This window comes from Pogona vitticeps, chromosome 4 (assembly GCF_051106095.1).
Source record: "Pogona vitticeps strain Pit_001003342236 chromosome 4, PviZW2.1, whole genome shotgun sequence".
NCBI classification, from domain to species: Eukaryota; Metazoa; Chordata; class Lepidosauria; order Squamata; family Agamidae; genus Pogona; species Pogona vitticeps.
Window position 1 is genome coordinate 42,142,542 of NC_135786.1, and position 27,891 is coordinate 42,170,432.

The window sequence follows — 27,891 nt, forward strand, 5'->3', positions numbered from 1 at the left end:
TGCAAAACAGTGATTTCAATGGGTGATTTTCGCTTGACGATGATTTGGTCTGTGCTTCACGGACCGTTTTTTCGCAAGACGACGATTTTTACAGCTGATCGGCAGCTTCACAAAATGGCTTCCCTATGTTTTTGGGACCGATGCTTCGCAGGACAGCCATTTTTACAGCTGATCGGTGCTTCACAAAATGGCTGCCCTATGGGCGATCTTCGCAAAACGAGTCAGGCAAAGCTTAAATATGGAATCAGTTTGTAACTTTCACACAACCACAGGTACAGTAGTCAGTTTAGTGGGCTACCTGGCCCAAGGAATTCTGAAATCCTGGCCTGAGTTAACAGATGAGCCATACACATTTGAAACTCTGACAATAAAATTGTCTCAATAAAAAACACTGCAGAAGCCCATGTACATGGTCATATGTTCCATGATTAGACATAAGCACAGCAAACAAATCAAAGGAATAAGCATTATAGGATGTTTAAAAGGCACAGGAGAATAAATGGGGGTTAATATAGCACTATATGTGACTGTTGTTTTTATCAGCCATCAAGTCAGAACTGACTTAGAGCAACCATAATAAGCTTCAAGGTAAATGAGGTATTTAAGGAGTGGTTTTACCAGCTCTACCCTCCCTATGAGTTTCCATGGCAGAGTCAAGAAACCAAACCCAGGTTTCCTGAGTTCTAGTACATTACTCTATCCAGCATCCTGGGTACCAATAAATTAATATATTATCAGTATTATGCTTGGCCATCTCTAGGAGACCAATTGCCATAAACAATTCCTTGCTCAGCTGCACAACGCATTATTTCACCTCACCACTTTCAAGTAAATAGTTGCAAATAATATATTTAATTATAACTAGGTCTTTTGGGGATTATAATAATGCAAACAAGGTACAGTGGTGCCTCGCAAGACGAGCGCCCCGTTTAACGACGGAATTGCATTACAACGAACTTTTTGCAATCACAAAAGCAATCGCAAAACGATGTTTCCTTTAGGGGAATTTTGCTTTGCAGTGATTGGATCCCTGCTTCAGGAAACGATTCTCGCAAAACGATGATTTTTGGCCAGCTGATCGGCGGTTTCAAAATGGCTGCCAGGTTAAAAAAAATGGCTCCCCTCTTTTTTCTGGGACGGATTCCTCGCTGCACGAGCAGTGAAAATGGCCATGCCATGGAGGATCTTCGCTGGACAGTGAGTTTCAAGCCCATAGGAACACATTAATCAGGCTTTAATGCGTTTCTATGGGATTTTTTTTTTCGCATTACGTTTTCGTTCTACAGCGATTTCGCTGGAGACACCACTGTACATTTCAAAAGTAGCATCATGTAGCTAAAAACATATTCCTGTAACAAATACAGTTTTAATTGCTTCCACAGGTCACATTTTAAGGCCCTAATGAGGAATTTTAGAGGCATTTTGACACAAAATGCTTCATATTTTGTTATTTCTTTACCAATCTTGTCTGACATGGAAATAATAATAATAATAATAATAATAATAATAATAATAATAATAATAATAATAATAATAATAATAATAATAATAATAATAATAATAATAATAATAAGAAGAAGAAGAAGAAGAAGAAGAAGAAGAAGAAGAAGAAGAAGAAGAAGAAGAAGAAGAAGAAGAAGAAGAAGAAGAAGAAGAAGAAGAAGAAGAAGAAGAGATGCCAGACAAGGGTGCATTTCCTCACCCTTATCTATTCAATCTGTATACAGAAACCATTCAGACTAGATTCAGATGAAGGAAGAGTGAAAATTGATGGATGAATAAATCCAAACAGAGACTGCTGCCAAGAAATCAGAAGTTTGAGAATCAGAAAGGCAGCAATGAAGGAATTAGAGAAAATTATCAAGTGTAAAAATGTGTCACTGGAAACTAAGACCATGATCAACCACAGTCTTCTATTCCCGTTCACCATGTATGGATATGAAAGTTGGACAGTGAAGAAAGCTGACAGGAAAAAAATGATTCATTTGTAATATGGTGCTGAAGGAAATCTTTGCAGATATCCTAGATTTTCAGATGTATGAAATTGAGACTGTCATACTCACATCACGAGAAGGTAAGGTTCTCTGGAAAAGACAATAATTCTGGGAAAGGTTGGAGGCAGCAGGAAAAGATGATGACAACTGACTTCCTAAAGGAAACCACAGGCTTGAATTTACAACTGAGTAGGGCTATTGAGGGCAAGGCGTGTTAGGAGATCTCTCATCCATAGGGTCACCATAACTCTGAGGCAACTTAATGGCACGTAACAGCAACATAAATTTCCTTTTCAAATGCCATTTTGACTACTTCAGTGATTTCAGTGAACAAGATTAAACTATGGTTGTTCTGGGTTTTTCGGGCTCTTTGGCCGTGTTCTGAAGGTTGTTCTTCCTGACGTTTCGCCAGTCTCTGTGGCCGGCATCTTCAGAGGACAGCAACCTGTACTCTGGACCAGAGTACAGGTTGCTGTCCTCTGAAGATGCCGGCCACAGAGACTGGCGAAACATCAGGAAGAATAACCTTCAGAACACGGCCAAAGAGCCCGAAAAACCCAGAACAACCATTAGATCCCAGCCTTCGTGAATATAAGATTAAACTATGTTTTTCACATTATTTAAAAAATGAAAATGAAGAAAAGAAACAGAAACTCTTCAGTATCCAAACTGAACTGCCGCTGTCTTGTTCATAAACTAGTTGAGTATAAAAGCATGTGTGAAATTACAGGATCTTAATTATGGAAATGAAGATCCTATAATTAATTCAGATGCCATCTACAGAGAGGCTGAAATGCTAAGTGCTTCTGTTAATTTTGGCTGCAGAAAATGATGTTATAGAGATTATACATACTGTATGTGAAGGAGCAAATTCTGTGCACTGTAGGCAGGCAGTGTATTGGCAGCTTCCAAATGTATTGTATTAAACACGTGGCTTCTTCCTCAAATGACTCTCATCTCCTAAGCCAGAGGTTTTTCATGGCAATAAGAAATGGAAACAGTCCAATGAAATGAGCTCACTTTACATTTTTTTATTGTCATATTCCATGCTCCAGAAATGACCATCAAACCAAAGCAGTGATCATTCTTCTACATACAGAATGAACATTGTTTTATGGGAAAAGTCCAATTCTCTATGAAGAGGCATTCATTCTTTCTGTGCAATCTTAAATTTTGCTTCACAGCTAGATTGTAAGATTCTTGTCATTCCACTTAACTGCTCTTGTTGGAAGATTAATTTGGATACCAGACAAATATTTAGTTGAAAGTGCATCAAATATTCAGAAAACTTCCCGAATTTTTTCTCAGCTAGAAGAGTAGCACCATTCTCTCCTCCCTCCACCTCAAACAACCAGAGCATTTTAACAGACTGCTCCTCATGCTTTTCCTCAAGCAAGCTTATCTCATCCCATTGACTTGTATTGGTCAAACTAAAACAGTAATTTTTTGTCTTTGTATATGAAATTTGTTGATGTGATATACCCTAAAGGAGGGAGTAAACCTGCCAGACTACTGACTCATAGCTTCAGGACCTTGTGTAGTAGGCACTTTTAATCCCCCCCCCCGTAAAAGTGGAGGGGCATCCATTTGTGAAACCATCCAATTTGACTGTGCTCTTAACACAAATTGATTCACATATGCACTTTGATCCAGCCAGGAACCAAATTTAGCCATCCCATATTGATTCAGATTGCACACAAATTGGGCTGATTTGGTTTGAAATTTGGGATTTGTCAAAATCCAGTGTACCGCTCTGCTTCAAATTAACACATAGTTTCAATCTGACACTGACCCTCTAAATCTCTGAGATTAAGAATTTGGAAGGAGTCCAGTTCTTTTTATGATGTGAAGTGACAAAGCCCCAAATACTCCAAAACAGTCCTCTTCTATTATAGATTCACTTTTTGTAGAATCAGACATACACACCCCTTTCTGATGAACATTTCCACTGCCTCTCTTGCACCTGTTTCTTACCATTTCCTGCCTAGTCTGCTATTGGTACTCACATCCTAAACACTTTTCCTTCAAACTAATCAAAATACCCAGGTCCACAATTTAATTGTTAAGCCACCAGTGACCCACTTACCCCATGTAAAAATGTAAGTGGCTCAACACACATGAGGAAACACAGCTGATTATGAATGAAAAATTGTTTGTTTATTGGTAGCTAAATTAATCCCAGGCTATAGATAACAAGCAGGAACAACATGGTAATGATTACTGTATTAAATGAAGCCTGGGATTAATTCAGCCACCATTGTCATTGCCTACAGTGCTTCCTGGGAGGGGAACTGGGTATCAGCAGGGGTTTTAAAGGTCATTGCCATGTCATTCTTTATGGGCCATGTATAAATATCTGCCATGTACTTCCACTCTTATGTCTGAGGAAGTAGACTTGGTCCACAAAAGCTCACACTGAAATATTGCAGTTATTCTTTAAAGTGCCAGAACATTTTTTTCTTTTTCTTTTTTCTTTTGGCGTAATATGCCAGCACAAATTAACCTGGGGATCTCTTCTAAAAGTATCAATATATTTGCCATGCACAGGTACTACACATGCAGTGAAGTGGACTGACATGAAAGTTCAGTCAAAAGCCTTAGGGAGCTACCTAATTTTGTTTTGGAAGAACAAAAGTCAGGCAGGTTTAACATGGGAAAACCATGCTTTTTACATCCCTGTCTGACAAAATGCTTTTCATTCATCTGGAAGGTGACTTCAGTCCTCTGCAGCTTTTTCCCCAAAGCCCGTCCACCTGATATTTAAATGAACACATCATTTTTCTCAGAGATTAAAACGAACTTTAATATTTCACAGTCTGGTATTTACATCGCATCGGAAGCAGGTACAACGTAGTCTGTTACAAAAACATTTAGGTAATAAAGTCAGCAGATTGTACAGTCACAGCATGGAGGCCAGGCCACTGCAGAACAACGAAGGGCATGGCAGAGTTCCAAAGGTGCAGCTGTTTGCTATTCTTCCTGGGTACTCTAGAAATCCTTTAATTTTACTTGGAAGGAACTGTTTAACTTTGGGTTATTCTTCTAACATGTGCAATCATCCTCAGCCCCAGGTTAAATCAACAGACCTTCATGAATCAAGGTAGCCATAATAGGACACAGACATGGATCATGATTATGGGTGTTGATTAAATGGGAATGAATCTCAACAGTCCACTTCGAAAAACCAACAATGACTTATGTAAAGCAAAAGCAATCCCTTCTATGTTTGATATTACCACTTGCTGTAAAATGTTCAGCATGTTCTGAATATAAATTTCTGCTTTAGGCACCAGGTTTCTTATACATCAAATATTTGAGATAAATTTCACCAAAGTGACACTCTTCTGTGTCCACTGATCTCTCCTACCCCCACCTGAAAAACATTTTCTCAAACCTTCCCCCAATCTGCTGAAGTCAAGTAGAAGCCACCACTAACATGTTTATATCAGCAGAAACAGAAATAGAAGCATAAGCTAGAGAGTTTAACAGAGTTCTCATCTTATTTTCTTATTTGTCGGAAGAGTTTATTAAGAGCAATTATTTAGTCCCTGAGAGGGACCTGTGTCCATTACAGTTACCAGGTATGCATTTTGATTTATTACTGTGATGGTCTCAATGATCCATAAGGTCCCTCCCAGCACCACAATTCAATGATGATGATTATATGCAACTAGCCTATCCGAATGCCCCAAGCAAAATTCAGACTGAACCAAATACAATAGAACAAACAAACAAAAACAACCTGCCCCTAGCCTTTGTAATTTCTCAGCATAATTGTGACAGCGTTTTAGAGATATGGGGATTGCCTTATACCAAGCCAGACAGTTAGTTCACATAACCCATACTATCACCTCTGACTGATAGCAGTTCTCTGGGTCTTCAAGGCATGATTCTTTTGAAGCTCTACCTGCAGATTCCTGCTATTCCCTTCCAAGTACTAATGAGGTCCAACTCTGCTTAGCTTTACAAAATCAAATCATACTAGTATGTTCAAAATGGTATGGTGTGGTTGACTTTGACAAAATAGGAGAGACAAGTCTAACAGCCTCATTAAAGGCATTGCTCATGGGGAGGGAGGAAGACAGAAAAAGACCAGGGGAGACCTGATCTTTTTCCTTGTGAAAAAAGAAACAGAATGCACTATATTTGTTCTTGCATTTCCAGCAACGAATAATGAACTGCTGCCTATAGTGGAAATTTTCCCATGCTCTATATAAAGAAGCTGAAGCTGGTATTTCAATATATGTTGGAGCAACTGCATGGTGTTTCTTGGATCTGGTGCCTTTTGAGTCTCTTCAAGTGCCCTTACTCAAAATCTGCTATGAAAGCAACAGGACATAAACTGGAAGATTTTGTAAAATCAAAATCAAAAACAAAAACAAAACACACACACACACACAAATTTTATTTTAAATTATGAATGCAAAACTCACTCAATACCTTGATTCTCTTAGCAATCATCGTAGCCAGCCTAAAGACACAGGGGAACTAACAAGAAGTAACATTGCCTTTTCTTTGTAGCCATCAAGAAGTTCTATGCAACTCCACCATTTAACGGAGCAGAAGGGGAAGAACTGTATTTTTCTGGCAGGTACATCCATGATACGAAAAGAAAACGTAGAGAAAGGAGTTCTTGTAACTGCATTCAGGAACCATAATTGAAGATTTAGTAGCAACTGGTGGTTAAATACCTTACAAGCTGTACTGAATCTGTAGTTGATGCAAATTTTTAATCTTCAAAATCAAGGCAAATTTCCCAAGATTTTGTCCATGCAGCGGTGTCCACCCTTTTCTGTAATCCTTGATGCTGTTCTATCAGGAGGGAGCAAACAGCAGCAGCACTCCCTTGGCAGACATGTTTGTGAGGAACAATAAAGTGCCCATAAAAAATGCTCATCCTTTGCCAAAAATGCCTTCTATCCAGTGCCAAGGAAGTCATCCTCTTTCCAGCTCTGCAGAGCATATGAGGGGTATCCAGCACCGGAACAAAAGCCATGTTGTGCCATTTTTGTACTGTTGGCCATGTCAAAGCAACTCCTAGGAGGTACAAGGAGCAATTCCCAAATCTATCGTGTGACCTGTGGACAAAAAAAAGAGAGTGTCAGACAGAACCCCGTCAAACTACAGAATAATCTTTGATCCAGACCCTGATGAGTGTCATTGTTTACATACAGAGCCCTTGTATGGATGCAGTTTACAGAGATTATCCCTCAATATACAAAAATTAGGAAGCCTGGGAAGGCATGGTTGCTCTCTGTGCGCACTTTATAAGCAACTGTGTTAGTAAAGGACTGGAACGGAGAGACTGATTCATTTTTTCTTTCTTACTATTTTTCAAAAAGACAAATAGTAAGAGCCTCGTGGCGCAGTGGTTAAAACGCTGTACTGCAGCTAAAACTGTGCTCACGACCTGGGGTTCAAATCCCAGGTAGCCGGCTCAAGGTTGACTCAGCCTTCTATCCTTCCGAGGTCGGTAAAATGAGTACCCAGCTTGCTGGGGGGGCAATGTGTAGCCTGTATAATTAAACTGTAAACCGCCCGGAGAGTGCTTGTAGCGCTATGGGGCGGTATACAAGTCCAAAAAAAAAAAAAAAAAACAGTCAGAGGTTGTTTAGATTTATTTTTCTTTCCATAGACCTAACATGAGTTTTTTTTTTACATAAATAATATTCAATCATCTATCTATCGACAAAAATCCTGCTGTGTTTTGATGTCAGTGTCATGCAAATAGTTTAAGTCTTGGCCCTGAACTGTCACAAGTTAAAAAGTTAGTGAAGGCATTTGTTGTGGTGCACAGAGCCACCTGACGCCTAACACAACACAAAATGCCTGCAATAGTTTCTTGAGTTATGGTAACCTGCTGCTGAGATTTATGCCCTAGTTATACCCTAGTTATACCCTAGTGGGCATAACTAATAGGATTTTCCCATCATGCAGCACACACATAAACAATACAAAACACATAAATAAAACATTCAACATTTTGGCTGAAATCCAATTGCAGACTTCCACTTGCACAATAAGGATGATGTCAGCAGCGGCGGCAGCATATTGCCACTGATTAAAGGCTTCCTTTTGTGATTTCAGAGTGTACACAGCTCATACATAGTGCAATGAAATAGTGTAAATCTCAAAACCATAAAAGAACACTTTTAATCAATAGCAATTTGCCACTACTGATAGTATAATTCCCACTGAACCCACAGGACAGCATTTTGGTCATCCTGTGTGACAGGGCTAACTAAAATGCCTAGTTTTTTCCCCCAGAAAACAGCTGGGTTGGGAAATAGTCCAAGAGGTAAATCAGTTGAAATTATTTTGCATCAATAAGGGGTGCAGACCAAAATTTTAACTCATGGCTGGCTCAAAAACATACTCCTATTAATCAACTCCCATTCACACATATTTAGTGTCAACCTTTAAAAGAACTAACATATTTATTGCATTATGGGCTTTTGTAGATAAATGCCTACTGGACTGGATCTATTAAGGGGATACTCAATATTACATGCTGGGTGAGGTTTTGATGAGACCAATAATATTCCACGTCCTATGGCTAAATCCAGTCCTTTCTGTGGGTAATATCCATTGCCTTTGCTGTCCATTGTATGCAAATGATCAAACAAGCTCTCACCTATGCAAAATAAGTTTGGGACCAATAAAAAAATCCAGCTCTGGAGAAATATTCCTGAGATCTAGAATTCAAAAGTTCGAAGCCATGATAGCCTTTCATGCAACCAGGGAACTGGAAGGCAGCCAACCACCTTCCTGAAAGAGGGTTTCATGTCTTCCATATGAGCACAAATGTATTGTGAGTTTGCAGCATATTCAGAGGAGTGTGGTCCTGTGCAGGGCTCCTGCTTTAGGGCTACAAGGAATGCATGCTCTTATATGCATATCCACAAAGGGAAGCAATGAAAGGTGCCACTAAGTCAAACATCATCTAAGATTCAGTAGAGAGAGCAGGGAAGGAAGACGTGCCGAAGAAAAATAGGTATGGCATTTATTTGGGAGCAGGCAGAATCTATTCCAAAATGCTTAAATATTAACATTTCTTAGAATTTTAATATCTGCATGTGCTCCTAAGCTTCCAGTTCCAAGATTACCTCAAGTGACCTTTTTAGCAGGCAAAGTGCAAGGTATGTCTTTTTATTTAAAATTCGTCTAGCAGAGCTGCATTTACTTTGTTCTGCCAGAAAAGAAAACCAAGAGCATGCCAACTCTTCAAAAGCATTTATGGAGAATGCAGATGTGTTTTACAAGTGAAATTGTTCAGAAAAGACCTGAGAGAGGAGCAAAAGGAAATGTTTGCTCCATGTGCAGCTAATTTATGTGAAACCCATCACAGGCCCCTCTTTGATTCTACATGCCCTGTGTACACAGTCAATAATCTAAACAAAGACTCCTTAAATAGGAGCCTGAAGATTGTGATTCAGCCTTTGAAACGCCATATTATTCTGATGCCTGTGGATGATTTTATACTCCTCAGATGTTCCATACCCTATTTACCCATTACAATGTCCTTTCTTATGGATTTCACAGTAGGACTAGTGATTTCTGTCAAAGCAGCCATCAGAACTATGGATGCATTTGAAATACTGCTATTTAAATTCTATCCCTGGCCTTGTGTGCATGCCAAACAAGAGGCACATTCAGCAGGAACAATTTAGCAAATCCATTGGAAAATAGCAAAGAAATCAAACTGAGAGTATTGCAGAGGTGTGTGTGTGTGTGTGTGTGTGTGTGTGTGTGTGTGTGTGTGTGTGTGTGTGTGTGTGTGTGTGTGTGTGTGTGTGTGTGTGTGTGTGTGTGTTTACACAGTAGAGACCCCACAAACAAGAAAGAAAGATATGTCTATTATTTAACTACTCAACTACAAACACCATAGCAGTTCTACAGAGAGAGCAGAACAAACAGAGACAATTTGCTTTAATGCAGAGACTGAGACATCAGATTGGGGAAAGCAACTCATAAAACTCATGCTGTTCTTTGAAGCTGCACACACAGATAAAGTAAGGTGGAAAGGACAAAGCTACTTCTACTTATCAGACATGAGTCACAGGTATAGGATACCTGCATGCACATATTTTTAAGGAAACTGACAATATTTACCTCTTTTCCTCTGCAACCTATACATGCTAGTGTGAGCAAAAAAAACACACTAGCCCTGCAGTGAAGGCAACTGTCTTCAGCAGTGAAGCCCTTCCTTTATCCTGTACTTCCTCCTGTATTGCCTGCTTTTGCCTTCTGTTAGAGGACAGGCCTGTCCATGGCACACAGCCCTCCCTGGGCCTGCTACCCTAGTTTGCTCCATCAGCTGAGATGCAGAACACTATTACATCACCAGTTTTTGGAATAAGATTCCAGTGCCATCTCCGTTGGCTTTGGTATTTGCAATGTAGATGTGGTGGTATCTTGTCCTTTTCCTCAGGTACGAACACATATTGAACTAGGCTTGCATCCAGCTGTAGGTGGGTATCTGATGCACCCTCCTCAACTTAATTCATTACTTTAGTATTTCTTGTCACCCTACCACAGCACCAGTTCTCTATTATGATTTCAGTCTTGCCATTTCTGTGCAGTCTAAGCACTGAACCTATATGTCCTCTGTTCCTGTGAATGAGTTCTTTCAAATTGACCAAACAAATAAATGTTAAGTTATGTTTTCAATGGCAATTGTTTGCATCATGCTTCTGGAGTACATAAAGCCTCAAGTATAAAACAGATCAAGGCAATCTAACTATTTTAGAAATATGCCACAATGACATACATTGTTTCTTGTCGGCATTGTTAGGAGTGTGGCTGCAGGCCAAAACTGTTGCTACCATGAGTACAGCACTTTGACAAAACCAAAATACAGTTGTGCAAATAAAAACGTAGGAAACTAAGCAAAAGGGAACGGCCACAAGATAAAACAAGGTTCATGGTGCAAATCTTGTTGGATTACTCAGCAGTGTTTTGACACCTGAGCCACTGGAAGCAGCTCTGATGTTAATTTTTCTTAAAATACTTTGCTGTGAACATGTTATTTGTGGAGTAAAAGATAAGGGGAGAAAACAAGACTTTGTATTTCACAGAATAATTTTTATGGGGTGTTCGTGTGGAAAAGAGATTGAAGTGCGAAGCAAGCAAAGCCTGAAGAATAATTACACTCCACTGTATGAACAATGATTACAAAATTATGCAACTGATTAACCATGACATACATGTAATTACTAATGAGTTTGATAAAATTTTAATTATACCTTGTTCTTCAGGGTATTCAGCAAGCCATGAAAATAATAATCATGTAGCTCTCTGTCACAGATGATTGCTCCAACTGGAGGAAGTGTGACAGGCTGGAAAGTCCTTGGATGGATCATGATGAAAAGAATAGGAAGCCTGCTCCATCAGCCAACAGGCAGTGGCTGGCAGAAGTCTTAGAAATACATGGACACAACTCTTACTTTTATTAGGAAGAACTTTGCCTCCATATTTACCTCTCTTGCAAGAAGTGATACTGCTAAACACACTTGAGAAGAGACAACCTACAAAGCCATTCCAATTTACTGGTTTATGTTTGCTTTGACGAGGCAACTGACATTTTATTATGAGCACTATAATCGTCACTTCTCATCTGTCCTTCTGTTCTTGGATGCTGTGCAGCATATATAGGATACATTTAGGTAGAGGGTTTGAATGAAGTTCAGAGTAAGCTTGTCTCAGTTTATTCGTGTGAGGAAGGATAGCTGTAATCACATCACTTAAACACATATTTTAACAGCAAGAATATAAATATGGTTGCAACTGCGGGTAACACAGTTGTGTCTGATATTTTTCAAACAGCTTCATATACATTGGCAATGTGTCCATGTGTACTTATGTGAGATGAAGTCTTTCCTATGCCCATACACTCTCCTTTTGAATTTTTTCACACTGAAGCTCCTTTGAGTTCTCTCAAAGTCTCTGCCACTCAGCTGTGGATCTTAGTTGCTTTGCTGACTTACAGCCTCTGCCATAATTCTCTTCCTGTACATCCTGCCATTGCACTGACTATGAAAATCTTTTTTTAGTTACCCCCACTACAGAAGCTGCCTAATACCAACAGCAGCAGCAAGAGCACCAACAAATTATTATTCCCTATGTTGGAATAGTGGTAGACTTGCCTATACTGTATGTTGCATCCTAATTCCCTTAGTCATTTTATCATTTGCTTAAATTATTCCATGTAAATACAAATAACTACTTCTTTTTACCCTGCAAAGTGATGTTTGTAATCACATTCTGTTTCATTTTCAAGCCCAATCTTTAAGTTGAGTTGTCTTGTGAATGGCTGAGACATTCACCACATAAGTCTGGGCTATTAAAAAAAGGCCTGAGAGATACATAGTATACCACATCAAAATGGTAACAAAATTTGCTTTTTTGTGGGTTAAAAAAAATCAGCCCTCAGGTGTTTCCCTCTGGTTTTGGATCAACACTACGTCAAGGAGAAATTGGCCAAGAAATACCTTGGTTGTCTTTACTTTGTTTCCAGTACTGCAGCTCCATCCAGACAAATCTGGTAGCACTTTACACTCCTCACCTTCTAGACATGGTTGCATTTGGCACCACCACTTCTGAAGCACTATGGAGGCTAGATGAAAACAAAAAAGCATATTACAAAAAAACCACAATAGCAGTAACACACCGGACACTACAGTTTTCTGTTCCTCAAGCGAAAGTATATACAGCCATCAAAAGAGTTAACCAGTTTTCTGTGTCAGCAGAGGTCCAAGGTAAATTAAGATTCTACTCAGCAAAGCACTGACAAAAGCACTGAGTACAGTTTTAAACTTTATCACATTCAGGGTAGCTCAGCTCAGCAGGGAAACTAAAGGCAATTCCCTCCTATTATAGAAAGCGAGAGAATGTGAAGGATTATATAGACAAATGAATTGTTTGAAATCCATTAGTAAGTTGCAACTACAGTAGGCTCACTAAATCAATGGAGTTTACAGAGGAGTTGACTCATCAAATCCCCACTGACTCAATGGGCCTACTCTAGTTGTGATTTACTATTGATTTCAGCCAATGAATCTCTGAGTAGAAGTGAAACTGAATTCACCAACTCCACTTCTGATATTCTGGCCACATTCTCCTTATGAACAAGTGATAGTTCATACAAACACACAAAAGCATACCAGAGTAAACAAGAGGCTCACTGCCATTATACTAGTAACCTCTTGTTCAGTCTGACTTACAACAGCTCTTCATGTTTCTAACCAAAATTTCCTAAAAACTTCTATAACCTGAATATATTTGGAACAACTTGCTGCATTCCCAAACAAGGAAGCTCAGAGGTTACTTGCTACAAGCATGAAAGCAAAAGAAGTAGGAAATAGTTTTCATTGGTCTAGTTTAAATCTTCCAAATGGTTCTTCCTACAGACGTCTATTTAAACATAAGCCCTATTTGGACATTACATTCAATTCGAAGTGCTGGTTTTAACCTATAAAGCCCTAAATAGCTTGGATCAAAGTTACTTCAAAAACAGCATCTTCCTTTATGAGCCCGCCCAGGTTTCAAGAAAATCAGGGGCTGCATTTTTCTCACTCTCACAGGTGCATAGGTGGAGACTCGAGAAAAGGCCTTCTCTGTCACTGCTCCCAGACTCTGGAATTCCCTTCCATGGGAAGCCAGGCTGGCCTCACCTTTGCTGTTTTCCGCAAGCAGGCAAACTGCAAGCAGTTTCCTCTTTAGGCAGGCCTTTTTTCATGGTTGGCTGTAAAAGAGAGGTTCTTAAAATGGGACTATTGTATTTCTGTTGTTTTTAATTAGTTTTTCATGTTTTTAAAATTATATTTAATTATTTTGTTAATATCGCAATAATTTATCATTGTTAGATTTTAGTACTGTAAGCCAGTGGTTCTTAACCTTTGTTACTCGGATGCTTTTGAACTGCAACTCCCAGAAACCCCAGTCATGACAGCTGGTGGTGAAGGCTTCTGGGAGTTGCAGTCCAAAACTCCTGAATAACCCAAGGTTAAGAACCAGTGCTATAAGCCACCTTGGGTCCTTTTTAGTTGGAGTATAAATATTTCAAATATATATACACACACACTGAAATCAGGTACAGATTAAACCATGGTGGGGGCAGGGGCATGTGTCTAAGTCCTGCCCTCTGAATCCACACCTCACTCAGAAGTTGTGCAGACCTGCAGTGATGCTTGTAAGTACACTCAAATGCCTACCACATTTCTGTGAGTGGAAGCCCTTCCTTATCAGATTTCTCAATTACAGAAATAATTTAAGGACACTCAATGGAATGAACTAAACAACCACCACTGGTTGTCACTGTGAATACACAAATGATGTCTAGGTGGGATACGGATATGGGGGTTGGCACTTACATGTGTCTCCATGCTATGATCATGCTTCAAAGCCAACCCAATTCTAGTGTTCACTATGTCCCCGTTACGTTTCATGCCCAACCCAGTTTCTGACATAATGCCTGGATAAGGATATACAGGTACACCCTAAAAACTGAGAATACTTAAAATGGCCAAGAGTTTAACTTTGTTGTTGTTTAGTCGTTAAGTCATGTCCAACTCTTCGTGACCCCATGGACCAGAGCACGCCAGGCCCTCCTGTCTTCCACTGCCTCCTGGAGTTGGGTCAAATTCATGTTGGTAGCTTCGGTGACACTGTCCAAGCATCTCGTCCTCTGTTGTCCCCTTCTCCTCTTGCCTTCACACTTTCCCAACATCAGAGTTTTTTCCGGGGAGTCTGGAGATTTTAAACTAGCAATTTCCACACTCTGCCAACACACACTGAATGATTTTTGAGGAGTGAACAAAAAAACCCCATTACTTTCTCACAGAATTTCATGGATATTATATCAGGATAAGATGTGCCTCATTAGGATGAGAAAACATTAAGCAATATAACCCAACTCTATATACCAGGCAGGAGTATCATAAACCTCCCATCTGGTGCCTTTACTGTCAGAAGATTGTTACCAAAACCATATAAAAAAGGAAACTGACTGGCCTTTCTAAGGAACCCTACATATTTTCTCCTCACTGATCATGTCCTGTCTACATTGCATTCAATATAGTGCTTTTAGTCTCACCAATACTGTAAGTGCTAACTTATTTTCCCTAATACTTTAACACAAACTATTCCTTCTCTCCTCTATCCTATTTCATTCTCAGTTTTCTTTTTAATCTGCAACAAATAAATGCTAAAGTATGCATGTATTTGCTCATTCATTGGTGAGAGGTTGCAATTAATTGTCACTTGAAAGCTTGTGTGGTGATATGGCTGGACTGTTTATGTTTAAACTTGGGAAGGCCAGTTGCAAATGGCACCTAGTTCAGTAACTAATCTCACCAGAAGTTCTAGACACAATCTCTTAGAGCTACTTCACTGCAATTTCTATCCTGCCTTCTCCCCTGCCCCCAAGGAAAACTGCTCCACAACGAACACTGACTCAAATCTACAGCTGTCATGGATCAACTGAATGCATGGTCCATATACATGAGAAATATGCATACTGGGAACACACTGCAAGTCTCATCATATATGAATCTGACCATATCTAGGATCATCTGCAATAAATACATGATGATCTCCATGCGGGTTTCATGTATTTTCCCCAATATTGAAAGTGCTGTGTATGAAGCATAACCTAATTTTACGGGATTGTTGGAAGGATAAGAGAGAAAATCTGCAAAACACTGCCAAAAAAGTGGCAGAAATAATAAATGACCAGATGGATAAGCAGCTAAACTCAGTAGGCTGAAACTAGCTTAACTCCCCCTGAGATCAGATTATATTTCAGACGCTTTATGGCACTTCTTTGGAGGGCGAAATCTGCTCTGCACCAAGTCTTGATAATGGAGGAGCCTGAAAACAAAAAAGCAATGTGAACTCTTTTTTCAGGGAAGCATGAATGCATCCTTCACCCCTTCTCCTACCGATGATACAGCTCCGGCTGGAATCACAGTCCAGCAGAGCAACCCTCAAACTTATTTTATGTGTTATTTCTTTACTGACTGTGGGGCATTTCTTCATGAAAACCTGCAGTGGGATACTGGAATAATCTGAAGGAAGAAGAGCCTACAAGAAGGACCATTTCCATGGTGACCCAGATTTCATCATCACCTGATCAAAGTTGGGAAGACTCGTCAATCAAGTACTTTGAGGGCAGAGGAAGAAGATGCACAGAGAGAAAGAGCAGCAGTGTTCCATTATTAAGGGAGGAAAGAGGATTGAATGAAGTTGGCAGGAAGCACACACCATGGCAGAATCTGTGGGAAGAGATGTCTTGTGGCATTAGGGCTGTCCTGGTTCGTGACAACTTCAAACAGGGAAGACATGTTAATGACAACTGGCCAAGAGCAGGCAACCTTGAGAGGATTATTGCAATAGGGACTTTGTGGTTAATGGTACCAAGGGGCCTAATTTAATCACAGTGATGTCTGTTTTCTCACGGTCTGTTCCTCTGCCCTGCTGATAAAGTTAAATACGGATACAAAAAATCCTTCTGGCTGAAGTTTCCAGGAAAAAGGATTCAGACTGTCTTCCCCTGGCATGGTAGGAGACTAAAGCTGCTCATGCTGATTTCATTGAGACTGTCAGCTCATTCTCAGCTTAAGACAAGACAAATGGAACACACAAAGTTCAGAATTCAAAAATGAAAAGTATGGAAAGATGGAACAAGAAAAGAGACAGCTCAGGTCTAGATAGACCCTAAACCAGTTTGATGCTCCATGCATGAGCAACACCACATTGCCTCCAGAGTTGCTCATTAAGTCACACTGCTTGTTTGGACAAATTGTGGTTTGGGGGCAAATACAATGGAAGTGGGGAGGTGAGACAGACCTCCAAGGTCTTGGGTGGGTGTGTTCGGTCCCCACACCTCCAGAAGCAGCCCGGCTCTAGTATAAATCTTACTGCATACTGATACAGTCAGATATAATAAATTCATTATTTAATTATTTAGGTTATTTTATTTAAATTATTTGCTAGCCACTCACCAGCAAAATCTATTTGCAGTATACAGAATGTATGTATACATACATATATATATATACATACACATACTGTACATATACACACACACAAAATAATGATTAAAACAAATTCACAGCATGCAGGGCTTTTTAAAAAAAATTGTAAAGCAAAACAAATTTACACATTTATTTGTTAAAAATACTCATATATAGCTTTTCAGCTTGTGAGGAGCTCTTACAGTGATACACAATTATTTGAAAACAGTCCTTAAAACAGATTCAAAACAATTTGAACACTAATGTTAGAACTCAACATCCTTTAAGGTAAAGGTAAAGGTTCCCCTTGACATTTAGTCCAGTCGTGTCTGACTCTAGGGCACGGTGCTCATCCCCGTTTTCAAGCCGTAGAGCCAGCATTTGTCCAAAGACAGTTTCCATGGTCACGTGGCCAGCGTGGCTAGACACGGAATGCTGTTACATCCTTTAGTAATAGATAAATAACTAAAATCAAGCTTGAAAAATATCTTTACACACCAAAGACCACCTTCATTGGCATCTGTTTTAATTTCTCCTGCTGGCTATTATATTTGTTCAATGTATGTATTATTTTATTTCTTTGTGTTTGATATTGCGCTGTTTGTCTTGTTGCTAGCCACCCAGAGTGGCCTGGTTGCTAGATGATGCGGGGTATAAATTGAATGAATGAATGAATGAATGAATGAATATATCCTCTTGTCCAAGAAAAACCAGGAATGCTCCATTCTTTACAAGTTATCAGCAAACAGCCTATATATATATTGGCTGTTTGCTGATAACTCCTAAAGAATGGAGCATTCCTGGTTTTCCTTGGGCAAGAGTTCCACAACTGAGATGCTTCTACAGAGAAATAAAAAGGGTTCCACTTGATACCAAGATGTGAGAGAAGTCAGGAGGTGAATTTATCTGGGAAGGGAATCTAAGAAGTAGGGTGCCACAATGGAAAAAGCTCTGGTTTGGGCCACCATTTGGCTGACTTCAGATGACAGAGGAGGCAAGCGCAAGCTATCTCGGGGATCAGCCTTGAACAGATTCATGCATTAGTAGTTAGTCTTTTTGGGAGAAACATCAGTGTTCCAGATTAATCACTCAGAGACAGGAATAGATAGAATAAGATATTTTATTGATCCAAGTCAAAGCATGGGAGGGAGGGGACAATAGCAGGTGTCCGCTAGTTAACACTGATCAGGCTGAGTGGGAAAAAGATTCGCAATTTGTAACTTTTTAAACTTAGCAATATTGAGCCAGGTAATTCAGAATTACTATTCTGTGAGGAATTAAGCCCCCCTTCCTAGAAGGAGAAAAGAGTTATATAATAGCTGGGAATTCTGTCCCCTCAAGAGTCTCCTCTGTAACTGAAGAGCAATTTTTAAGGGGGGTTGGTTTAACCATAGGTAGGGTGATGGAACCACTATCTTCACAAAGTTTTTTGGGTTATTTGGAGGAGAATAGTTTAATTAATGGGCAAAGTGTATTATTTCAGAGGAACTGACTGGTCATTTGACTGCAATAGCATGGGAATGGGGAGCGAGCCAGTTCACGGACAACGTGGCTGGGCAGTTCAAATCCAGATGTGGAATTCAATGCACACACACATACTCCTGTTTTAGCATATATGAACCTTCTGCCCACTAAGAGTATGTACAGTTCATCCAGCCTACTGTATGTGCCCTGCACAAGGTCAATCACACAACTGGCCCTCCAATTCCTTCCAATGACTTTACTGTGAACCATCAAGCATCTCTGACATTCACAAAATTATTTTGCTTTAACCAGTAGCATGACGGTGACAGGAAGGCAATGAACATGCACAAAATGTTGTAGTATATCAGAAACCCACCAAATCCTTTTTTTCTCCCCGTGCTGTTTGCACTTTAATGGCAGTATTGTATCAGTGAGAACTTTACATCTGGGCTGTTATTCATGGTTACATGGTAATTCCCATGAAATTACAGAGGATGGTTTATGGGGAAATGCTTTGTTCACACAACAGGAACCACCTTGGTGAGGCTGCCTGGGAATGCAGCCTTTCATGGGAACTGTAGCCTATATTTTCAAAGTAGTTTCTTGGCATCATGTACAAATCCATTTGCACCAGTCAGGCTGCCAAGCCAATCAATAATGCACCAGCAGAGGCTTCCAGCCACTTCAGATGGATCCAGAATGACACTGCTCAATAAAATATAGATGGGCTTTTTTTCTTCTTCAGTGCTTTGCACAGGTGATTAGATGGTTTATTTTTATTCATGTGTTCTGCACCTACATTGCAGTAATAGGCTTTTCCAAGTTTTTTTTTTAAATAACCAACAAAAGAGTTCTTTGGCCTATGACTAAACTGACAAAATAAGGACTATATGAAATAGTCTGATTCAGAATTAGTACAAAAAGTAATTTAATGCCTATAAGGGCATTAAATATTAGTTTCACAGTCCAAAACTGAACAAGTTAATTAATGTTTCACTCAAGAAGTCATTTATTTAAAAGAAATCTTGATAAAATGCATACTTTTTTCAGAGTAAACCACCAGGTTCATTAATTGAATTGACCCAACCATTTAATTGACCCATTAAAACATTAACATATGCAGTGGTACTGAAATCTGAGACAATAACAGGACATTATATCTTATATTCTCCATAGACCAGGTGCAGGATTTGACACTCTACAAACTCCACTTTACCTGGGAAAAAGGCAGAATGTACACCTGTAATTAAAGGTTATGTATATTATATCAACATTTTTAAGAGGTCATTGATAATATACAATTAGGAAGTAGCATTAAGTATCTATTGGATCACATTTACACTTTCTCCTCCCCACTGTATTGTTGACAAATATGGTGAGGCTGTCCTGGATTTCTAATATCCCACATCTGATATTATTCCCAGCAAAACAAGGTATCTGTGGCCTCAGTGTTCTAGAAACAGCAGGAAATCAATGATTCCCCTGCTTCCAACACATATATTCAGTATGGATCCAGGTAAAAACTGAAGTGATTCCCTAACTAAGGACATCACAAATGCAGGAATGCTCATTTTGTGTCCATTTCAGGGCTTCAAATCAAAAATCATAAATGCATGTTTGGTTGGTTCACTGACAAACTAGAGGCTGACAACATGGACATTTAACCTGCTCTTTGGTCTGCTGTGGACACAGTCTTAGTTTACTCCCAAAGATGGTGACCAGATAATGTCTTTGCTGGAGTGAATCAGCCCATCTGAAGAACAGTCCTACCAACACCTTTCTGGCCCCTGTCAGGAGCTTCTACTTTGTAGTGTGGGTAGATCTGTTTTCAGCATATGTGATCACTGGAAATAAATCAAAGCAAGCCTTCCTCATTTAATTTGCCAATATTGTTAACTGAGCCACTTCACACTGGCAAATTAAATGCTTTTGTAGCTCTGTGGAGGTGCTGAGGAAATGGAAAAAAACATTTTTTTAAAAAGTGCATATTTAGAGCAGCAAATATGTGTTGTATCATTTGAAAAACAGCATAAGGAATGTGTATTGCTGTTTTTTAAGTGATGCAGTGCGCACTTCTTCCTATAATACACACTTAGTTTTTTTCATCACTTCTTTAGCTCTTCCACAAAACCAAGGAAGTGTTCAATGTGCTAATATTGTGAAGTGGCCCTCTTCTTCAAGCACTTCAAAATATTGGCAAATTGACAGCAGGCTGCTGAAAATCAAATAGGGTCACTTGAGGTCCATATGCCATTTAGATATGAGGATTACACCAAATTGCATACCATAATTCCTAGTGACCCTATTTAGCTTGCTCTAGTTGCCATAAGTAAAGAAGGAGACAGGCAACCAGTCTGCTGTTTTATAGACACCAGTGCAGAAGATCTGAACTCAGGAGGCTGTGTGATCATACTGAATCCCAGATTACAGGATAAAAAAGGATTCCCCTGCAAGTTTGTTTGACTAAAGATTGATTGTAAAGTTACATGTCCCAAAATGTGTTGCTAATATAAAACATGGGGGGAGGGGAGGGGAAGTTTTGGGGGTTCTTCAGACATCTTCTGTCTTTTCCCTGTGATGCCAGAGTGCTCTTCTGCATGTGTTGCCAGGTCTGAATGTAGGAAAATTTAGCTCAAAACTAAACTGAAATTTAAACTCACCAGGCAAGGCATATGCTACCAGTCTGCATCCCCCATCCCTAAAATTAAAACAGTAAGGACCTGTTCCAGTAGGACATCTGAAGAACAAATGGGTTGGAATTAGAATAAAAAATAATGTGGTCCCAAGCCTCTTTTTTTCTCTGTGTGCCACCACTGCTGCTATCTCGTGCTCTGTTAGTACATTGTGAATCTCTGCTCCTGTCCAGAATGTGTAGCATAATCATCACTTTTGTCACCCACATAAAAACAGGGAGGGAAAAGAAAGGCTATGAAAAATTTACCTAGGGTAAAACTGGGGTGGAATTGGATGAGTTTGGGAAAAACACTGAGCCTCTCAGTGGCCCTTATTTTCTACTGTAAAAATGAAGCATTCGTTGAAGAATGCTCAACTCACCCACAGGCACATACGTATAATAGCTTTAATTAAGGGTGTGCTAGCTGGATATGACATGGTTGTAATCCTGCTCAGCCAGCTAGGTTGTGTATTGTTGATCTATGTCAGGGGTTTCCAAACTACATCCCGTGGGCCACATCTGGCTCACCTTGCTGTTTTATCTGGCCTGTTCCTTAACCCCGTGTACGTGGGCAGGGAAGCGTGTGTGCATGCATGCATCTGCCGGGTGTGTGCGCATGCATCTGCAGTGTGTATTTGCATCCATGCATCTGCACGTACGTGTGGGCATGGGAGGGTTACGAGCGAGCGGGCATACGCGTGTACATGTGCATGCATGTTCCTTCAGCCCTCTAAGATCTTGAATGTATCTGGTGTAGTCCTCAGGGTAAAAAGTTTGGAGACTCCTGATCTATACAGACTGGCAAAAGATTCACGAACAAGAGTCCCTGTTATCTTTCCATGCAAGGATTTATATTTTGAAAGTAAATTAGCATGCTTCCTCAGTCTCAGTCTGGCTCTGACCTGCACAGATACTGTGGTGTCATTCATTCATTCATTCATTCATTCATTCATTCATTCATTCATTCATTCATTCATTCATTCATTCATATCCCGCCTTTCTCCTCATGAGGACCCAATGTAGCTTCCAGTATTAAAACAAACAATATTAAAACTAGAAGGGGAAAGGCATTGCTCCTCTTAGGCAACCAGTTACTGAGAAAAAGACTGCCTGAAGAGAAATGTCTTTCTATACCTGCTTGCAGAAGGGCTGAAAAGAGGGGAAAATCTGGCCTCCTGAAGGAATGGAGTTCCACAACTTGGGAACAATGATAGAGACAGTCCTGTCTTGTGTCATCACCAAACACCTCTTTCAGGGTGGCAGGGCTGAGAGAAAGGCCACCCATAATGATTTTAAACCCAGAGAGGCTCATAAAGAGAGATATGGTCTTTTCCAGTTGGTTGGACACAAGTCACTTAGTGTGTTGTAGGTCAAAACCAGCACTTTCAGAATGAAAGGTGAGAACAGCAATGTCAGTCAAACACAACTGCCTGGTATACAGAATGGTTGATTTGAGGTGATAATGGCTTTTTGGATGCCCACAAGTGAGTCACTGGCACTTTCCTCCTGAAGATCTTTATGTCTATTTGAATACAACTTTATTCAAAGTTAAATGAGTCATCAGAATTAGTCTCTCCAGCTGACATTTATCAGTTATCAGACTATTATATATGCTATCAATTTGGTGAATCTTTTGTACCTTAAAAGAACAGAAGATTGCCTGAAGTCATATATACAGCTGCCTATATTAACCATATGGCCTGAAATATTTGATGTAAATCTCCTGACTGGCACAGTTATCTAGACTTAAAGGCTTTAGAGTTATGAATGTTTGTCTTCATCTGTATCTACTCCCATATCTGTATGCCCACTTTATGAAGGCTTATGTACTTACCATCTACACATGAAGGAGCAGCCCGTGTCGTCCCAGCCACCTGACCTGGAAAGCAGGAACATTTCACTGTTTGCGAGCGCTCTTCTATCTTGTTCTTATTGCAGCATCTGTGGGCAGCAATGACTTCACATGTGCCAGGCTCTATGTGCACTGCAGAGAAGCAAAGCATGGCAAATTGCACAGAGATGTGGTAGTCAAATGGAATTCGTCATTTGCATTACAGCACTAAACAAACCACACAACACTGGATATGTGGTGAAATAATTTTAAAGGATTTATCTGAGCATGGAAGAAAAAGCCAAACACATTTTTCATATCACTTCCTGTTAGTTAAAAGATAGTGTAGAAGAGTGAAAAATGTATATAAATTCTCAGCAGCCAAATATCACAAGGTAGAAACCAAACAGAAATCTAATAATATCTGTCACTAGCTGGTGCTAGGCAGCTAGGACTCAGAGGAGTTTAAAGGAATGGTGCTAGGCACCTAGGACTCAAAGGAGCTGACCCTTGAAATTATTTTTAAAGGAAGATGTGTAAAAATTATTCATTTTAAAGCTGGAGCCAATGACAGAGTCCATAAAAAGACATTGCAAAGAAGGATTTTGGTTTGGAACAGTTCACTGGTAGGTTGCTCTTGCTCAGAATCTGCTAGTGTGCCAACTGCCTCAGTATACTGTGCTACAAGCTATAAAAAAGCCACTTCTGCATGTCAACATCTGGATGATGTGAGCAGCCTGTAGCTCTACTTCATTCCTTTTAAAATCCAAGACTCAGCTGAAATTCAGAAGAACTGCATTGGAAGTGTTAAAAAGCATGTTGAAGCTGTATGAAAATATGCCAGTAAGCCCTAAGAACTAGTTTATCTTAGAGATGGCTTTATGAATCCCTCTTCCTTTATAATTTTCGAGTTTGCTTTCTTCTGCTTTTCCCCCAGTTTTAAACTTATCTTTTTTGAACAGTGATGATTGAAACAGGACTCCAAGTTCCATAAATAAGTCAATTTGTTTTCCTAAGGGAAGAATTATGTCAGCAGTTGACAGATGTCATAGATGTCAACCGTCAGCCCTCAATATCTTCTATATCCTTCCATATTGTGTCCCTTATGTGTCAAAAATGCTCATGATGCTTACAGTGGTACTATTAAATTCCAATCCCTTTCTGATGCTCATGAATCATCAAATGCCTTATGCATATTTTCCATTCTCAACTGAATTCCCTTCTAATTGTCATTTCATTGATATTGCTTGTATCATCAAAGCTGTCAACAAAAACATTTAATAGAAGCAGTCTAGAGAAAGACTCATATTCCAGGAACTCAGCTGGGAGATCCACAGGGTAACTGTCTTAGCCTGTTGCAGCAAAAGCAATGGGTGCTGTGGTACTTTAAAGATGAGCACATTTTTATTGGACATAAGCTTTCATACACTGTAGTCTTTGTATCTGAAGAAGTACACAAACACATGTGCCAAGTAAACCTCTACAGTACTGCAAGACTCTTCATTCTTACAACTGGAAATTCTTTTCTTCAACTCACAGAGTTGCCTTTCATTTAGCAGTACAGTATCTTTTATTCAAACATGAATCATGAATTCTTCCATCTCACAATCCAAACATTACTTCAATTTGTAGTGTTATTTTCCTCACAATATTGTATTCAATATTTTGCAAATCTGCAAACACATTCGTTTTATTTCATCTCCTTTGGTTTAATTAAAAGTGTTTGTAGTGGGTACACTTGCTCAGCTGTAATGATTACTCTTTGAGAGATTAGCTATGCAGACCCACAGTTGTGACTTAAACCTTGCACAACACTCTGCAGGAGCCTGGTCTAAACAGATGCAAAACAAAACAGATTAAAATATCTAACAGAAGACATTGGATAGCATCCACAGGGAGAAAGGTGGAGCAGAAAGTAAATTAGGGCATAAGGAAATAAATCCAGTGACAATATTCTCCAAAAATGGCTTTAAAGGAGGAGGAATCCTCTGGAGTCAGATGTTTAAATGGTGCAGAAGCTCAAAGAGGTGGTGGAGAAAAAACAGCTTTTTTGTGAACAAACAAGGAGGAAGCAGCTCACCTCTAGTATGCTGAACCAGCCTTCCCCAATCTGCACACTGGGGCATGATGCTCCAACATGTTTCTTGGGACAGTTGTTAGAATCTGTCACAATTCTTTTCAGACTAGTTTCTGTTCTACCCATGTGAAATAGTCTCAGTTTCCCCCTGCTCTTTTGTCTGCAATACCACAGTACGATTTCCCTAATCAACATTCCATGGACTTTAGTACATTCTTAATAGTTGCCTATAACTCCTAGGAGCAAAAGTTCAGAACCTTTGCCAACAATGATCACTAACCAAGTACCAGCAATCATTGCTTACACAGAGTGCAAACAAAATCTTACTAACCATGGAGCAGTTTACTCCATAACAAGTTGCTTCTGCTTCTATTTGTACTAAAGTCCATTTTCTTTTGCATTCTGAAACAGGATTCAGGTTTTCATTAAAACTGAATTATGATGGCATTTAAAAGAGAGAGTCAAATTTATGGCCACAAATGTTATTACTAAACGCTTCTAAGATAGGTAATTGTGTAATTATTATGGGCACAAATGAAACTGATGGTTCATTAGTAGAAAACGTCCATGAAATAACAATAAATAAAGCTAAATGAAACCAGTAATGCAGAACCCACATTGGCTTGAGCCAATTGTTTCTTTAGGCATCTGGTACAGCAGATTTTAAACTGTTGCTGATGTTTTCCACCTGTACCGAAAACTTTGATTGTGTTCATGGGACTTACTCCCTCGTAAGTACGTATATGAGCAGTTTAATTCTGAATGCCACAGCTTAAATTCCAGTTGGGAAACTATCTCTGTGGATCTCTCCCAGAGCCTGGAAATAATGTGTTAAAATTAATGCAGTAACATTAAATTCCTTACTTTTTGGAACTATGTTTTAAAAGGCGCTTGAAAGCTAATCTTTAAAAATTAAAAATTAAAATGTTACACTAATTGATGTTTCACTCATTTAAATTGTTAGTACTGAATACCCCTATGCAAAGGGGACATGGCAGTTCACATTCCACTTTCCCAATAGCTATAGGGTCTATACTGTTTAAAAAATCCGGATTTATAGCCAGCTCTTTTTTTATCTGCAGCCAGATGGGAGATAGCCAAAAAGAACTGGATTCAAAATGTAGTAGCTTAGCTGACTCTTTCTGCCTGTTGAACAGTACAGCTGTAATAAAGAGTCCCTCACTGAACCAAGAGAGATTTTATTATTTTTATTTTTCATATTCATCAAGCAGACATCTCCTTTTGGGTTTCATTCAACCCCCCTCCAAAAAAAAAATTGTGGGCATGCATGTGATGGGCAATTCAATGAAACTTTACACAGCAGATTTGGCCTTCTTTAGCAGTATACAAGAAAGCTTCAGGAGTGTGTTGTGCAAATCATTTGAGCTTCATCATGCACAAGAGCTGCTGGCTTGTGTGGTTTTGCTTCAAATGAGCTTACTGTATTTCTCAAACATCACTGATGTTTGATTGTGGGACACTGCCTTTTCTCTTATTTGGGTGCAACATGAAAGGAGGGTCACTATAAGTTGAGTAGCTGCCCTGGAATGAGTTATGCAAGTTCCTGAGACAGCTTTTAACCACACGTATACATTCTGGCAAAGTTTGTTCCACCGTTATACCAGAGATAGATAGGGATGGCCAAGTGGCTCTTATAGATCAGTAATTTACTATTACAAAAAAGAAAGGAAAGGAAAGCCGTGTGATACTTGTCCATGTTATGTTACGAGGTACCGTATTTTTCCATCTATAAGATACTACTTTTTTCCTAAAATCATTACACTAAAAATTGAGCAGCATCTTTTACACAGAAGTAAGCTGAGGTAGCTGAGGAGAGAACAAAATGGCACATACATTGTCTCTGTAAACAGACTTCCTTCAGTCAGGAGGTTTAGTTTCTTACAATCAGGAGACTTAGCTTCTTCCAATCACGAAACTGACATCAACTGATGCTGAACAAACCAACACACCTCCTTGGAGGTGGAGCCTGTAGGTTCAGATTCAGCAGAGACTCAAAATATCCGATGTTCTGAGCTCAGAGGCTGAATCCTCAAAGCTATGTTTTCTTAATTTGGGGGTTAGAAAATTGGGGGGGATGTCTTATAAATGGAGGCATGTTATAAATGGAAAAATACGGTAATTAGGATACAACAATGGTCCTTTTGCTTATAATGTATTATATAACATGACTAATGTTTCCCACAAAACATTAGTTAGTTATGGGCCATTGAGTCAGAACTGGCTTATAGTGGCCTTCTGAGGTAAGTAAAGTACAGTATTTAAGGAATAGTTTTACCAGTTCCTCTCCCTAGTGAGCTTCCATGGCCAAGCAAGGTTTTGAACCCAGGTCTCCAGAGTCCTAGGCCAACATTCTGCCCACTATAAAACACTGGGTTCCCAACAAGTACATTTACTTGTTATTTTTATGTATGTGTGTGTTTTAAAACTTTCCTCAGTATCACTGGAGAATGAAATACTTGGGGGTGTCCAGAAGGTTTTTTTGTGTGTGTTTTGTTCTGTCAAGTTTTCTAATAATTCAATAATTCTAATAATTCTCTATGAAGGAATAAAAAAGGAATGAGGAATGCAACAAATTACCAAAAAAAATAAAAAAAAATAAAAAATCCAGCATCAACAATTTACTGTCAGAGGACTTTGTAATTATTTACATAACAAATGATGTTACAAAGTGTAACTTTCCAAACTCAGATTACTAGATTACTTGCAATTTGCAGAATCTCTCCAGGATTTCTGGAAGCAGGCTTTTCCAGACCTATCTTGAGACATCAGGGATAGAACCTGTTATTATTTGCATGCCAGTCATGCGTCCTGCCACT

The 27,891-nt window shown here is 39.4% G+C and overlaps 1 protein-coding gene across 3 annotated transcripts in view; it reads right to left on the reverse strand.

Annotated features, from left to right (window-relative positions):
* Positions 1 to 4,770: 4,770 nt before the first annotated feature.
* Positions 4,771 to 27,891, reverse strand: part of TAFA3 (TAFA chemokine like family member 3) — a 125,230-nt gene continuing 102,109 nt past the window's right edge. For all 3 annotated transcript variants that reach the window (XM_020780599.3, XM_020780598.3, XM_078393370.1), the window contains 3 exons: positions 22,981 to 23,130; positions 12,485 to 12,609; positions 4,771 to 7,072 (listed from right to left, as the gene is read on the reverse strand). In XM_020780599.3, coding sequence (XP_020636258.1) covers positions 7,061 to 7,072; positions 12,485 to 12,609; positions 22,981 to 23,130 — 287 coding nt within the window. In that variant the 3' untranslated portion in view covers positions 4,771 to 7,060. The remainder of the gene's footprint in view (positions 7,073 to 12,484; positions 12,610 to 22,980; positions 23,131 to 27,891) is intronic.